At 40.6% G+C, this 17,104-nt stretch overlaps 1 protein-coding gene across 2 annotated transcripts in view; it reads left to right on the top strand.

Moving 5' to 3' along the window:
• Positions 1 to 7,256: 7,256 nt before the first annotated feature.
• The window catches only part of ATG5 (autophagy related 5), a 78,344-nt gene continuing 68,496 nt past the window's right edge, over positions 7,257 to 17,104 (top strand). For both annotated transcript variants that reach the window (XM_082049663.1, XM_082049664.1), the window contains exons 1-3: positions 7,257 to 7,346; positions 8,192 to 8,352; positions 15,215 to 15,342. In XM_082049663.1, coding sequence (XP_081905789.1) covers positions 8,245 to 8,352; positions 15,215 to 15,342 — 236 coding nt within the window. In that variant the 5' untranslated portion in view covers positions 7,257 to 7,346; positions 8,192 to 8,244. The remainder of the gene's footprint in view (positions 7,347 to 8,191; positions 8,353 to 15,214; positions 15,343 to 17,104) is intronic.

A 17,104-nucleotide genomic window follows, 5' to 3' on the forward strand; every position in this document is an offset into this window, starting at 1 on the left:
CACTAGCAGCAGTCAGAAGAGAGGAGCGAGAGAGACAATATGTGAGACAAACAGCTCTGCAGACACCAAGGTCAGTGAAGGAGGAGGGGGAGAAGGTGCTTCAGGTGCCAGTGCAGAGATTACCCTGCAGCCTATGATGAAGTACATGGTGAGGCTGGCTGTTCTCTGGCAGTCCATGGAGGTCCACAATGGAGCAGATACACACCTTTAGCCTGTGGAGGACCCCATGGCAAAGCAGGTGGATGCCCAAAGGAGGCTGTGACTTGGAAAGCCCATCCTGGAGCAAGCTCCTGGCAGGACCTGTGTCCCCATGGAGACAGGAGCCCAAGCTGGAGCAGGTTTACTGTCAGGACTTGTCACCTCATGGAGGACCCATGCTGGAACAGTCTGTTCCTGAAGGACTGCACCCCATGGAAGGGACCCACACTGGACCAGTTCATGAAGAGTTGCAGCCTGTGGGAAGGACTCACATTGGAGAAGTTTGTGAAGAACTGTCTCCCATGGGAGGGACAGCACACTGGAACAGGGGAAGAGTGTGAGGAATCCTCCCCCTGAGGAAGGAGAGGCAGAGACGTGTGATGAAGTGACCGCAACCCCCATTTCCCATCTGCCTGCGCTGCTGGGTGGGAGGAGGAGTAAAGTTGAGCCTGGTAAGAAGAGAGGGGTGGTGGGAAGATGTTTTAAGATTTAGTTTTTATTTCTCATTATCCTACTCTGATTTGATTGGCAGTAATTTTCCCCAAGTCTATTTTGCACGTGATGGGAATTGGTGAGTGATCTCTCCCTGTCCTTATCTTGACAAGCTTTTCTTTGTATTTTCTCTTCCCTCTCCAGCTGAGGAGGGAAGTGATAGAGCTGCTTTGGTGTGTACCTGGTGTCCAGCCAGGGTCAACACACCACAGAAGTCTAACTTGAAGCTGGTTACTAGTGGCATTCCTCTGGCATCAATACTAGGGCCAGGGCCATTTACCATTTTTTCTCATTGACCTGGATAATGAGCTGGAACACACATTATTTGGGTTTTTGGGTGACACAAACTGTGGGGTGGAGTGGTTGATATGCTGGAGGGCGGGGCTGGATCCCAGCAAACAAGAGGAATGATCCAGTGGAAAAATCACGTAGTTCAACAGAGGCCAATGCAAACTCTGGTGCAGCAATGAAGGCCAAGCACGTACAGGGCTACGTTAGACACAGTGTGGCCAGCAAGTCAAGGGAAGGGGTTGTTTACCCCCCACTCCGCACTGGTGAGGCCACTCGTAATTATACTTAGGGAATCAGGTAGACTTTAGGATTTTTACTTTTTTCCCCGTCAACACTAACATCCATCTTCCTATTTTATATGCATTGCACATTTACCTTTTTCCTGAGAAATCAGAGTGATTTAACAACCAGCTCATATAACAAATGTTCTACAAATACAACAAAGAGAGAAAACAGAAGAAATCACATCCAATATTGATTTTAGATTCCCTAAAGTCTTTGAAAATTTAAGCCTCCTTAACACTTCATTAATAGAGAAACAAAGATATCTCAGAGCTTCAGAACTGGGGTTATCAAGACTTTATTACTATGAAAGGATCAAATTGAATTTGGAATCACTGAAAAAAATTATTTCCCTGGATTAAATTGCTAAAGATCATCCAGTCATACCACAAAAACATTTTTGTCTGAAATAGAGAAATGCTCTGTTTTATTACAAATTGGAAACATTTCTTTTCAGAAAGCTAAGAAAGAAACCATGGTCTAGGTCAGATGTTAATAGATAGACAGGTTTACTGAGAATAGAAAATTACTTTTCTGAAGCCTTGGTGACTTGTGTGGGCAAGGAACCTGGCCTGATGTACTTACATCACACTTCACACTGGTTTATCTGTAGACCCCTATGATACTTTAGTGCAATATTATGTCAGGTTTCAGAAGTTAGCCCATAGGTTAGGTTGTAATGAGTATCTGTGGGGACTGTGTCTAACTCAGATGCTTGAAATTATGCAACATAACATACAAATGAATTAAATTTCATTGAAAGGGTTTTAATAAAAAGCTGTACAACAATAAGGCTTCTTAACAAAGTAAAAAAGATTAGTTGTTGATAATCAGCAGTTAATGCTAGTTTCAGTTCTGGGAGTTCCTGAGTACGGGGTGACACATGGGTGCTTAGTGCCTTCTTGTACTGAGGACTGGACCACCCTTGTCTCAAAAGCTGACATCCCAACAACATTAACAGAAAGTTTCTGCTCAGATTGAGGGTGAAACTTTGTCTTGCCTAAAAATAAACAACCTAAAGCCTGTTCCAATAGCCAAACAGCATGGGATTATTATATTATCCTCCTTGTATTTTTGTTTCACTTCCTGGCCATGTGATGATGCAGCACTAAGGTAGTGTTGATCCTCAGTCATAAATGGCTAAATTTATGTATCACACATAGATGGAGCCAATCCTGTCACATACTAAGATAGTACTGACAAAACCATTAGCCTTTCAGTATTCCCAACAGAAAAAGAAAAAAAAAAGGGAATCATCATCATCCTGCTGCCTTTGGAATACCAGGCACTCCTCTTTGATAAGTGACAATATGTGGCAGAGTAAATATTACTTAGTTAACATGCGGAAGGATGGAAATCTAGCTAAGTGAACAAATGGGTGTTGGCACTATTAATGTATTAAAAAAGAAAGCTTATGATCTGATTTAGGTTCATAAGAAATCTCCATCCATACATACCACGTAATTCTTAAAAATTGTATTGCCCCACTCTTCACTAAGATCAAGATGTCTTAATGGGTCTATGATAAAGTAGCAAACACAAGAAATTTTGTTCAAGGTAAATAATAAGCAGCAGACTTAGAGCTAGGAGTTCCTAATGTCCAGTCTCTTGTTTTAGCAACAACAAAAAAATCTTTTTTAATCTGAAAGATGACTTAGGAATCTTACGTTAGAATTAGAATAGGAAATCAGCCAAGTAAAAGAGAGTTTACTGTGAGTGAAAACTAGGACAGCTGTCAGTATACTTCAGTTATTTAGACAAGCAAGAGTTTAAAAACAGTATAGAATATTTCCAAACCTATTCACGTGTTATAGAAGGCAAATATTAGTAGGTGAAGAAAGCATGAAAGGAGAAATATATCCAGTTAAGAGTGATTTTTTGCTTCCACAAACATATACATTTAAATTGGATCTGGAAAACATAAAGTGCCATCAGATGTGGTACTTGTGTCTTGTAATATTTCCAGACGGGTTTCAGATGAATGAATCAGCTTCTCATGTGATTAATCAAATTAATTCTTCAGTGGGAGTAGGCGACAATGAACTATTTAGCTAGATATAAATAGCAGTATTATGTGTTTCATTTGCCTCTTACTCACTGTTGCATGTTAAAAGGTGTACATTAATGATTCTCACAATCTGTTTTTGCTTACATACACAATAGACAACAGCTTAAGGAATTAAAACAAAATATGTTTTGCTTTCTATTGAAAGCTGTTAGGGAAACAAAGGGAAAATATTCATAGTAATTGCTGATCAGTTCCTAATAAAGCAACACTGGAATAAGTTAAGTTTCACATATCCTTGTGTGCTTTGCCATTGATTCACTGGAGTAAGGATTTTATACAATGAGGACCCAGGCCTGAATAAAAGGAATTTTTTGTCTACCTGCCAGGGTTCTTTGTTATACATATGAGTGAGCCTTTTTTTTATGTTTAATGTAGGTGCCATAAAATACCAGTTATATGAAAGCAGCATTAAATTCATTCCATGTGATTAAAGCAATCAATTATCCTAGTTATAGCAAAATATACAGGGAAATACTTCAGGTAACTTTTCAGCAACCAGATATTGACATTATTTGCCTTCATCAACATGATCTAACTTTGTAGCTCCTCCTGCTTTGAGAAGGAGTGTTGGCCTAGAGATCAGGAAGGGACTCCAAAGGTCCCTTCCAATCTAAATTACACAGTGATTCTGTTTAGTAATCTTCATCTCCACTACCATTACACAAAAACATAACTGCCCACAAATATGTAAATCATCTGTTCCATTTATCTTATTTCTGTTAGAATTAATGCATCTTTAATTATAATCTTGTTCTTTACAAGCATCTTCACATTCCATATGTACTCACTAACAGGTGTTTTGATTTGGGTGCTATTAGCCAATGACGCACTGTGTGTTGTCTGATGATGACGTTCAAGATGGGGAATATTGCTTGAGGATCTTTGGAATTGGAAATATGTTTCTTGAGCTCTTCCCCTTCCAATTTATACTCCATTCTGCTGAGTGATGGTGCAACTTAAAGCATTAGATAACAATGTGGAAAACAATATGCCAAAGGAAGTAATTACTTTTTTATTATGACTGTTTTGACATTATTTGTAATTTCTGGATTAATTATTTATAGTCATATTAATATCAAAGTTGGTATTCACTTCAGGTTTAATTTGTTTGTTCAGTCGTTATACTGTATCTCGTGTATTTACCTACAACTAAATTCATCTCACTAGTAGTAGTACCTAATTTACCTACAAAACTTTTGTTTTCATAATCTCACACAGATTTTACAATGTATTTTACTGATGGTAACCACATCAGCAGTTTGATGGGATGTTTAAATAGGAAGATACTCCAAATAGCAGGTTGTCTCACTTATAACTTACTGTGTTTTATTCTCTACTTAGCATCTTGTATCTGGATTCAGCAAAAGACTTGGGCACTCAATGGTGCTCCATTTTCAGCCTATGGAGTGGAATCTCTATGCCTGAGTCAGGTGCCTATGTTCCTTATATTATACATGAGGGAATAATGCAAAAGTAGATGTTTAATCTGTTTAGTAGTTGTCATTAGTAATCCACAGAATGCTGATTACACAGTCTAGCTGGGCAATGGTGTGCTGCAAGACCTGTAGCAGCAGAGGTTAAGTAAGATCTCCAGAGGCAAGCACAGGCAGAATGGGTCACATCCTCAGTGTACACACACTGTTAGTATTATTGCTAATAGCAGTGCTGGCAGACTTCTTCCTGACCAGCAGGAAAAATGAGTGCATGCAGTTGTGCCAGTGGATGTTTCTGGGCCATTTTCTTTTCCATGCAAGCTGGCATTAGTTTTAGTGATGCTGCTAAAATGATCGGTCGAACCATTCACCTTTTCCTATAGAAGTGCCCTGAGGACTCATGGGTAGAAAGGGCAAAGAATAAACATGTGGTTCTCCTTGATTTCCTGTAGCGAAATCCATATGTGCAAAGCTTTCTGAAAGTTTGTCTATCTTGTAACCAGGGCAAAGTACTTATTTTTGCAGTGGTGCTGGCACCCCACAGCACCTCCACTAGTCAATGCATCCTCACCAGACTGGTTTCAACAGACCCGTGACATCATTACAGGGGTTCCTTGCACAAATCCGTAAAGAAGCCCGTAGAAATGATCACTGCTTGTGGGATGAATGTCTTTTTAATTGTGGGATCAGTTCTGCACAGATCTCCATGGATGTGTCCTTCTGTATCCAGATGTTTCTGCCATTCCAGGCCTGCAAGACAGTAATTTCCACACCATCCATGCTGGTTAAACTGCTGTGAGTGCACAGGGAACATGTCTGCAGGAAGCCCTCTCCCTTCATCACCACAGCATTAGCATGCCCTTTAGAGGTGCTGCCCAACATGTGCACCCAACACAAGTGTATGTTGCCTATATTTGGGAGTATAAGGGAAGCGATCACTTCACAGTGTAAAGCCCTTGCAACATGGCATGTGCTTTGTGCCATCTTTCCCAATGCTTTGGGGTGTATCATACCAAATATGAAGTTTAATCCAGGTTTACACCAGTTTACCTGGGTTATTTTTCCAAGTGAATGTGTCACAAAAGCCTTGGAGAGCAGATAGGGAAAGTTTCACTGTGTATGTCCCAAATCACAGAAGTGTCATGACTAAATTTTTGCATGTAGGGCATGAATAAAAAAAAAAAAAGGTACTTTTTTCTAATAATAATAATTGGGGTCATGTTCAAAATGTTATGTTTTATTAAAAACAGGTTTTCATTACAAGTTTATTTCAACTAGAAGAAATAAAACAATTTCTTCAGACTTCTCTAATATTTCAGATGACTGAAAAAAAAACAACTAAAACTGCACAAATCATATGGCTGAGTCAGCAAGATGCATATTAATAAAAACGCTAGTCTTTGGGTAAAACCCACAAAAGTCAATAATCGGAATTCTTGAATTCCTCGACACCTTCAGCAGCAGTGGCCACTGCATGACATCTGGTGGCCACAAGGCAGCACAGCAAGAACATCACACCATTGAAACTGCAGTGTGGTGTGCCATCCATATCTGGCAAAAACACATTTTATCGGGTTTTGTTCGAACGTACACTGCCGTAACGTGTTGTAATACACTTGCTACAGTTGTACGCCTTGCCACAGGAGAACCCAGCTTTGACACTGCTAGTGTGTGACACATACTAGCAAGGAAGATGTGACACCGATCTTCCTTCGAATTAAGTTGTTCCCTCCCACCTGAAAAGTTCTATCCTTCTTGCTCACTCCTACAGTTGCCGGACATCGAGACTGGGAATTTGCAGAGTGACAGAATTGCAGGAGATTTTCTTTAAAATGCAGAGATGGAATTCACTGCGAACTTGCATCCATCGGCCCGATAAAAACTGATCCTGAATGATGCTTTGGTATGTAAGAGATGTCCCTGGTGGCAGCACATTCTCCTCACCCTCCTGTGATCACGGTATAAAATTATAGTGTAAAAATCTACTACATAAAGAACAGGAAAAGAGAACACTGGGGTCAGAGAACGGAGAACTGAAGTGGCTGCATTGTGCTCAAAACCCTCAGAAGGCCGTTTAACCCCATCAGCACCCAGAGTTTCTGCCTTCAGCTCCGCGGGCAAAGCGGGCTGTCGCAGGAGCGGGCCCGGGCCCAGCTGCAGCCCAGCAGGGGCCATGGCCTTCCCGCAGGGAGGCCCTGCGAAACCGACCCCTGCCCGCCAGTGTCGGGGCAGCCACCGGTCCCAGCTGTGTCGCGGCGGGCAACGCCCCGCCCCCGGCCGCCCTTGGGCCGCGCTCCGCCCCTGCCACACCCAGAAACCCCAGACCCGCCCCTCCCCTCTCTCGGGCCGCCCCTTCTCAGCCACCACCCTCCACTCCACTTCCGCCTTCCGGCGCCGGTTGGGGGCGGGGGTGACGCCAGTGCCTGCTGGCCAGGAGCCGGGCGGAAGCCGTGCGGCGGACAGCGCGTGCGCGAAGGGGTGGGGCAGGGGCGGGGTCATGGCGAGGGCGGGGCCGTGGTTCAGTTCCTGCCTGGCGCACCGCCTCACTCCGCGCGCGGCAGGTGGCGCGGGTCGCAGCTGAGGTAATGGAGACCTTTTCTCTCGCCAACCCGTTCTCACCCCTTTCAGGCGGGGCTGCGCGGCCCGGGCCCCCCTCCCCCGGGACGTCGCTCACCCCAGGCGGGTTGGGGCCGGGGTGGGGCCGCTGCGGCCCGCCCCCCGGCCTTGCCGTTGCCTGGGGAGAGCATGCCGGGGCTGCCGCTGTAGCGCTTCTCGGTCCGGCCCCGTGAGGCGGGAGTGCCGCCGCGCCGAGCGCTGCTGATTCCCCTCCGGGAGGCAGACCGACCGACGGACCTCGCGGGGCCTGGCCGGGCCGCTGCTGCGGGCGCAGAGGGCGGCCGCCGCCCCGAGCCTGCTGGCCGGGCGACCCCGGGTGTCAGCGCAGCGGTGGGCGATGCCGGGGCCCGTCCTGGGGCCTCGGTGACCCCCTCGGGCCGGCCCGCGGCCCCGCCGGCGAGAGAACTGCTCGCTTCGTCGTCCCCTCCTCTGCCCGTCCTCCGGCTCGTTTGCGGCCACCGGGTCTGCTGGCTGCCCGGGGGCGCCCGCCCGCGGTAAAGCCGGGGCCTCAGGGGGATGCAGGAGCTGCGGGGTGACCGCAAGGCGGTAACGGGAAAGGTCTCTTTACCTGTACGATTGGAGCGTGATGCAGGCTTAGAAAATGCTCATTTACTCGTCATCCACTGTGTGTTTGTATTTGGGAAAGAGTTGACTTGGAGGCCTTAACTCATCCCATTCATTGTACAAAGTGATGCAGTTAAGTGTTGATCGTGCTTGTGGGAGTGTATTATAGTTATGGGAGAGCCTTTAGCAAGATGTATTTTATTTGCAGTCATGCTGACTTGTTTCTTTTGGGTGGAATGGGTTACAGTTCAGGCTGAAGAAACAAAGTGATCTACATGTGCTTCCCTATCCATTGGAAGAATGACAGATGACAAAGATGTACTTCGAGATGTGTGGTTTGGACGAATACCAACGTGTTTCACTCTGTATCAGGATGAGATAACTGAAAGGGAAGCTGAACCTTATTATGTGAGTATAAAAAAGGTGGTCACAGATAGTCCAGTGCCATAGTTATGTTTGTTTCCTTCATTCTCATCATGTGTACTACTGCATGTTGTGAGAAAAAAAAAACAAAACCAAAGACAAACAACTCTTTTCTTCATATTCTTGGTACCTTCTGAAAGTAAGTGACTTATGACCATGCTGCGTCATTAGTTTCTCTTCACAGCAGGTTCAAAGCTTTACGCTTGTTTCACCAGTGAGATAAACTTATCACAGATAATTAAGAACTTTTAAAAATTATGAAAAGTAATAAGGTAAAAGGAGAAGGCTCTGCGTGTACTCATGGTGAGATTGTATGTTATTGGATAATGACCAGAAGGAGAGCTCTTGTATGTTACCTTACTACAGAAATAACTTCAGTCAGAGCTTTGTGTAATCTTAAACACTGAGATCAATCACCTGTGTAACACAAATTCCCAATTAACACTGGTTCCAGTATTTCTACTAATTTTTCTTTCTTAAATGCTAGCAGCCACGGAAGATCTAGTTCAGATATAGGAAAAGCAGCTATAATGTCTTAACAGTACAGTGCCTGGACTGGATTGCTAGCTGATGATAGAAACAAGGGTGAGGTGGATGTATTTGACTTGTAAACTGGAAGGACCTTCTATAATAATGTGGTATTTCTTTAGTGTGCTCAGCAGTCTTTCTCCTTTCAGCACCTAATAGAAATTTGATTGATAGAGAATGTTACCTGATTCAGTGAAACTTAAATTGAAAATGTAACAAGTATGTGGGAGGAAAATCTTGTACTATGAGTTTTTGCTTGATTCTGAAATCCTTAGGTCTTGTCATATGACATTCTACTCCCTTTGACAATATTACTGGATATATATATATATATATTTTCTTCTGTGTTTAATAGCATCTTTATATCATCAGTTTCTGATTTACATGTGTGCCCAGTGGGTTTTTGAAACCTAATAAAGCATTAGTGCTTTTTGTTCAGGGATAGTAGTGCTTATTCTGGGCTTTAGTTTTACCACTGGTAAAGCCAAAGCACCTTTACTTCATGCAGCTGACCTATTGCCAAATATGTTTGAGCTATCTAGAAGTCTCAGACTTTAAATTCTGTATATTTTTAATACAAATATGATTTTAAGTATATACGTATAGATTGTATGAGAGTTACATGAAAGGTCTCCATTTAAATATAGAGACATGCGGTCTTGATCTGTTTAACATCAGCATGGAAAATCTGAAACCATGTTACCTTCTTGGTGTGGCCAACTTTCTAAGCCAAGGAGATAGATTTAAGCTGGTAGGGCTTCTTTTACTTACTCTGCTTAAAGTGTGCACAAAAATTCACAAGTCTTAGTTCTCTGGTTGTTCTATTGATCTTGTTATTCACAGAATCACAGAATGTTAGGGATTGGAAGGGACCTCGAAAGATCTAGTCCAATTCCCCCTGCCAGAGCAGGAACACCTAGATGAGGTTACCCATTCATAGATCACAATTCTAAAATCTTAGCTTCTTCCTTTTTCAGGTCATGTTGCAGCTGATAATATAGCTTTGTCTCTTGAAGGGACCAAGTATTTATAATAGTAAAAGGTAGAATAGTGGCCAAGGTTTTAAATCATGGGTTAGTTCTCGTGGTTTCAGAGTTCATCTACATTGATGTTTTTTGTTTGGATGTGTGTTTTTGAAGCAAGTCTTAATCCTTTCCATTTACTGTGTCCAGGTTTGCATCACACAGCAGTCTCACAGCCCACAAGCTGAATCATTTTCATCTGAAGCTGATGCAGACGATGAGCCTCAGCTGCTAATGGGCATTTAGTTTATGGGATCAAACTAAAGCTAAATTGAAGTAAAAAAAATCAACATTCCCCAAACTGAATTTAAAAAGTTTATGTAGTGAACAGTCACAGCCCTTTACACCAGCTGTTCAGCTTTGTACCTTTCCTTTTATCACACCTCAATACTTGTTAATATAGATGTTACCTCTTTATTCAAGAGTGCCTTCCACAAATGGGAGGGTTTCATAGGAATGAAATAGTGGCATCGGTGTGATAAGAGGGGAATAAAGCTTCTGTTTTAAGAACTTTCTTTGTGAAGATGAGGATGTACACCTGGAGGGTGAAGGGTTAGAAAAACAACACAGAATCTGTGTGATGGATTTCAGTTTGTTGTGAATGGTGTGGCAGGGGACCCTTGTCTGTTAGATGTATTAGCACAGCACAGGACTGATGCATGTGTGTGTCACATTATGGCACTGCATGGGGGTAGCAGAGCTAATTTAAAATGAGTTTGTCTATCTTTTGGAAAGAGTAGTGATATCCAGACTAAGCAGCTCAGATAAAACACTGTCCTATTTCTTCCTGTAGTCAAGCCAGGTATGTTTCTGCAGAGTTAGGCTGAAGTTCCTTTGGATTGTTTCCTACAGATGCTTGTGTTTGCAGTGGAAGTGTAATAAGGAACAGCTAGGTTGAACTACCTTTCTTGCTGAACAATTTGATTTTTTTCCCTAGTCCTAAAATTGTCATGATTTTTATTTTAAAATGGTATACTGTCTGTCTCTTGGTGCAATAAACGGCTAGAAATAGAATGTGTACAGGAAGCAGACTACTCATTGGCTGAGATTTGTCAGGTGTAAAGAACACAATTATAACAGAAGGCATTCATAGAATGATGCTCTCCCCAAGGGGCTAGCCTTTACTGGGCTGTGTACTGGGCTTCAAGCCTCCCCAGTGTCAAAATGGTTGTTTATTAAGATGTATATAATAGTGAGCAAGGTGAAGCCATTCCATGTTAGGATGCTTTGTTTCTTCACCCTGGATGCACGGGTGATCAGACCAGCCCAATTCCTGTTAAATCTAGAATTTCTCTGTTTTATAATTTGTTTTGCATGAAAAATGTTGTTTTGCTCTGCAACAAAACCAGTGGAGAGGTAGCTGGAGAGGTACGGTTTTTACACTAAGGTGCATTGCAAGCATTCACTTAGGCATTCCTTGCATTTCATTAAACTTCTACAGAAAGCATTCCTGCTCATCGTGATTAAATACTGGAGCAATACACAGTATGGAAAAGGACAGTGTTGTGGTTTGTATAATTCTGGGGATGGCATGATCTAGCCTGCTGGGATTTATGCTGCCTGGTAATGTATTTGGAGATTTACTCTTGTTTTCTTAATTTAATGAGGCAAACTCCTAATCTTATTTGTTTGCGCCCCCCTGCATCAGTTTCATATAGCTGTTTTGGTTGAAGTTGAATGTATGTAAATCATGTGCATATTTTTCACAATTTCTTTCAAAGCTCAGGCTAGAAATAATATCAAAAGCAGTTATTATTATTGTGTCTCATTGTTAACCAAAGAACTAGTACCTGTTTATTCTAAAAGGATTAAATAATTACATTGGCTATGACCATTGACTTAAGAATTTAGATGTGAATATGAATTTTAGGGTTTTTTAATGTTCTCAAATGGTATTTTTTTAGTTGTTAATACTGAGTGATTATTTTCTCTTCATTACTGTTGCAATGGTCAGTCTGATCCCAACAGGCTATGAACATCTACTTGGCTTTACACCATGTACTCTGGTTACTTTGAGGGAGTTTATGCCAACTTTTTGTTTTTATACCAACTGGGAGAGAACTTACACAACTGGTTGCTGGAGGGAAGGGCACCCAGCCTCACATTTCAGGAATCCTGACTTGGTCTTGGCACTTAAAAGCAATTCACCCACTGACTGCTTTAGACTTCTCTTGAATCTTCTTGCAAATCTGTCCTTTCCAGCTCAACTGGAAGTGAGATTTTTTTCATTTAGGTTCCTTTGTTATGCAGTATAGTGAGCAGCCAGCATTATACTCCTCTGCCATTGATCAATGGGCAGTATGGCAGTAATTGCCTGACAATTTGAATCAAAACTGGGATTCTCTTCTTTTTAATTCCTCATGTGTTATATCATGCACTTTATGTGTTGGTTTAACTGTAATTGAGTTAATTTTCTTAATTCAGTTAGAATCTATTCTCCTTCATAGCTAGCGTGGTCTTCTGTTTAGGTTTACTGTGAGAACAGTGAGATAACTGTCTCAGCAACGAATTAGTGTTAATATTTTTTTCCAGTAGCTTTCCAGTGTTTGGGATTTGGTATGAGAAGAATGTAAAAACTCACTGATATCTTGGCTCTTGTCAGGGAAACGAAGGACTTCTTTGGCCCTCCAGCTGCACGTACAAGTTGGTATGATGGGGGCACATGCAGGACAGCACTGAGACTGACATCCATGTTGATCAATGAAATATGTCTTACCATTAGTGTCATGCTCAGTATATAATGCGAGTCAGATTTTCCCCTTCCCTCCAAAAAAAGTCGGAAGTGAGAGAGGGGCTGTCATGGTCTTAGTTGCTAGCTGGGCTTGAACCATGACACTTTCCTTTTAGTTGTTTTCTCTCATACACTATTTAAATGTACAAGTATTGAATCTATGCTAAATATGCACTCAGTCTATTTATTATAAACTTTGATACTACCTTGTGTGCATGTTTGCTCGTGCGGTATTGTAGGTCGTTTCATTTATGATGGACATTCTGTCTTTTAGCATATTATGTGGTAAGTTATCAGTCCGACATTCAGTTGTTACATTACTTACAATGTTGGATGTGTTTGATTTTTCATAGCATATAACCTTTAGCACAAAGTCTGCTGATAGAAGGTTATTTGTCAAAAAAACACAAAAGGCAATTGAGCAAATCTGACTTAGTGGAATGAATTTAACTTGGATAAATAAGTCTTGTCATATGATCATGTGGGGTTTTTTTTCTTAATTAGGTGTTACAGCCCTAACCCAAGAATTACCTTTATCACTGAATCATGGCTGTTGATTCCCAGCATCCAGCAGGATTTGTGTAGGATAACCAAAGGGTGAAAGGGTGTTGTGTCACTGGCCTGCATGGACTGGCTTAGGAGTTAGTAGCAGAAGCGTTTGTAGGGCAGGTGTCATTCTGGTGAACATGGCTTTGCCTGAAGGGAAGACTCCTTGCCACGTGGCTGAAGTGCTGGAGAAGCTTCTGAGTGTGTAATGGTCTAGATCAGGGGTGTCAAACTCGTTTTCACTGGGGGTAACTACTCCTTCATTTATACAGTCAGAAAATTACATTCGGCCCTTTCAAGGCAACCACGAGGCTGATGTGGTCCCCAGCGAAAACGAGTTTGACACCCCTGGTGTAGAAGGTGAACTTCTGTGTAGAAGTCTGATTTTTCATATAGAGGCTGCTATAAAACAACATGATTCTGTGCTCAGAGAGTTTACCTAAAGCCCAGCATATAGTTAAATACATTAAGGTGTGTGGTGGTTTTTTTTGTTTGGTTGTTCTTTTTTTTTATCTTTTTTAAAAAATATTTTTTAGTACTTTTCCTCTGAAAATAGTAATAGCATTTTAAAATTATAGGACTTTTGGAGTAAAAATGTTTGTGTCAACCTGTATCTTTCACTGAGTGTAGACAACTGGTGGAGAAGGGATATTAAAAAGGGCAAAAAAAATGAAAATGTCTTTAAACTATGATTTTAAAGGTCTCACTTGACAGATTTAGTATATTTGTAAATCTCTGGGATAACTAAAGCTAGAATAGTGATAGAATTGGGTTCTTTTGTGTCTCCCATGAAAGGGGAAGACTGTAGCAAGGTAGAATCATAGAATATCCTGAGTTGGAAGGGACCCACAAGGATCATTGAGTCCAGCTCCTGTCCCTGCGTATGACAACCCCACAAGAAGAGGCAGGAAGGCTAACAAAAGAGTTCAGCAGGTGCTGCAAATGCTCAGCATCTCTGAAAAACAGACAGTCCCCGTTAACCTGATTAACTGTTAAGTTTTGTACACCGAAGAGGCCTGTTGGGAGTGCTGGCCACAGTCTGTTGAATTCAGTTAAATGTTGTTTGGTTATTATGTGTGTCTTGAATTATGTTGAAATTGAAACTGCATTTTTCTTCCATAAGACAAACTGAAGTAAAATACTTTACAGAGGAAGTTAGTGATGCAGTTTAAAAGGTTATGTCAAACACTGTTGCAATCAATAATGCTTTAATATATACTAGGCATGAGACTTAAAAAAAAAAAAAGGGGGGGGGGTGAGGGAGTGGGTTGCAAATAAAAATAACACAGCATTCTGTTTAAAAAAATAGATAGTATACTAGAAAGCTGTAAGAAGGTGTCATGTTTCATCTGATAAAATACTGGGGTTTTTCTGTCTGATTTTAGTTGCTGGGCAAAGGTTAAATAGTGGAAGAGTCATCATAGTAGCCTTAAGTAAGACATTGAATTGGCAAACCCAGTGCAAAGAAAATGGGAATTGCCAGCTATTAGAAATACAAAACATACTTGGAAAGCAAACCATTAGCCAGCTAGATTTCACTCTTAAAAAAAAAAAAAAAAAAGTTGTAAGAATTTCCATTTTTAAATAAAGCTGAAACACAGTTGCTCATTATATTCAATAAGAAGTTAGAACACGTTCCTATCGGCTCATGTGAAAAAGGTTAAAAACTTTATTCTTTGGCCTGCTTAAATACAGAAAAGGAGAAATTAAATTACACTCTTTTCCCTTCGACCATACTAAAAGAATCAAGAACTCAAATTTAATTGTTCGGGGGTTGGGGTTTTTTCTGTGTGTGTACTAGTATATTGGATACTGCTATTCTGCATCTTCTGAGTACATAATTTTATAGCCTTTCATTGACCATTAATAAGTAAACTGTCTAAAAGACATCTTACCTTAAAGGGGGGGAGGGAAGAGTGCTAATTGAATTTTCATTATGAAAATGCATGCCTTGTTACAGATTTTTACTAATTTAATACATTTTATGCATAATTAAAGCTTCTATAATTTTTTCTTTCAGTTGCTTTTGCCAAGGATAAGCTACTTGACACTAGTAACAGACAAAGTGAAGAAACACTTTCAGAAAGTTATGAGACAAGAGGAAGTTACTGAAATATGGTTTGAATATGAAGGTACACCACTGAAATGGTGAGTTTATTTATAATAACTTTGTACCTTTACTTAATTTATCCTGTAAAGAGTTAGCAAGTGTCAGTACTTTTCCTAAACCAATCACTCCATTGGGTTTCAAAGAAGGCAAAAGTGGAGAAGGGTAAGAGAAGCATGTGGTTCGCGAAGAACAGAAGGTTTAATGTTGAATGTATTTTTGATTATTCTGATTGTATTTACTATGTGTATAAGGCAGAGGTTGTGCTGCACCTATTGTTTTTGTTCTAGCTGTTACTGTAATGCAAAATGCCTGTGGTTTTTTGCTTTACCATTTCTTGCAGTAGAATCACACAATAAATCTTTGTTTTGCTTATTCTACCTTATTAGAAGATGCCTAGTAACACAGATAGGAAGTATTTTTTCTGGAGTTGGAATAAAAGTAGGGTCTGTGTTTAAAGATAATAAAATGTGTGTAACCTTCACTTTTCATTGGTGTGATATGTGCTTGTGCAGTAAAACAGGTACTCTAATACTGATACACAGGCTCCTGTTGAATTCAGTTAGTTCAACTTTATTGAACTAGCTGCTGTTGATTTCTATTTTTGTTCTTTCATATGGTCTATTAAAAGTATCTTCCTTTTTTTCCTGAGAGGTTGGGGAATCAAACTGAGGTTTCATTTACTTAGTTTTTATAAATACTGTTTACCAGATTCTGTTTCTTTCTGCCATGAAAAGTTTTAAAGAAAACATTCTGAGAGCTGCAGTGTTTGCTAGCTCTGTATAGATAGCATCAGCTCTCCAAAAGGTGTTTAGCATTTTGAATGCTGAAGAGATTTTGTATCTCTCTTTATTTCCTGTATCATAATAGGAAAGAAAACTACCAGGGACTCCTTTAGCTTCTTGAACTTGGATTGGTTTGGGATTAGCAAGCATCACATCATGGAGTCCCTTTAGATTTGGCGATGCTGTAGATCTTTTCTAGTCTTTGGTTTCTTCGAGGCCAGCCTAGTGTAAACCTTGTAAAAATGTAAGAAGAAGAGCATAAAAAACTAGCTTTTTTTCACTTTTTCAAAACTGGCTGGCAAAATCTGCTTTAGAAATCTATTTAGATTATCTGGAATATAACAATAATTGGTTTCTTTGTGTGCCATAGTGACCTTAAGTCACGGATACCATCTAAATAAACACCAGGCTACCAAGTTTGTCCCAGTGTGTTCAGAATCTTACATGAATAATGGGAGGAAACTTTACAAGTTTTCACTGAAGTTGTAACAGAAAGGCAAGAGAGGCTTTTTAATTAAAATATAACATAAATCTATATTTTCTTTAAGTTTTCAAATACCCTGATGTTTAAACTAGAATTATAGAGTAAAAATATAAAAATCTTAGAATTAAGTGAAGAGTTAGTAAAGTCATTGAACATTTAAACGAAAATGAATAGTGTAATTATGATCTGCTAATTAAGGCTCTGATCTTTCAGAAAATCTAAGCATTTTCTGCCAGGAACAGGTCTGATTTCAGTGAAACTGTTTTTCTAAGGAAAATGCTATCTGCAAACTATTATTTTAAGAGAATGGTAATCCCCTCAACAGCTGAAGCTCGTTCCAGGGAAGGCCCAAATACCAGAACTGAGGATTAGATGGAGCTAGTAGTTTGAGGAAGAACAGCGAGCATTAATGCTTAATCTTTTTAAAAATTATTTCTTCATTCAGAATAAAATACAACTTGTGAATAATATTTCTTATTCTAATTATTTACTTTGCACTGTGAGGTCATAGCACTTGCAGTCAGTGCAGTTTCA

Source organism: Streptopelia decaocto (genome assembly GCF_964273445.1).
Source record: "Streptopelia decaocto genome assembly, chromosome: 3".
NCBI lineage: Eukaryota > Metazoa > Chordata > Aves > Columbiformes > Columbidae > Streptopelia > Streptopelia decaocto.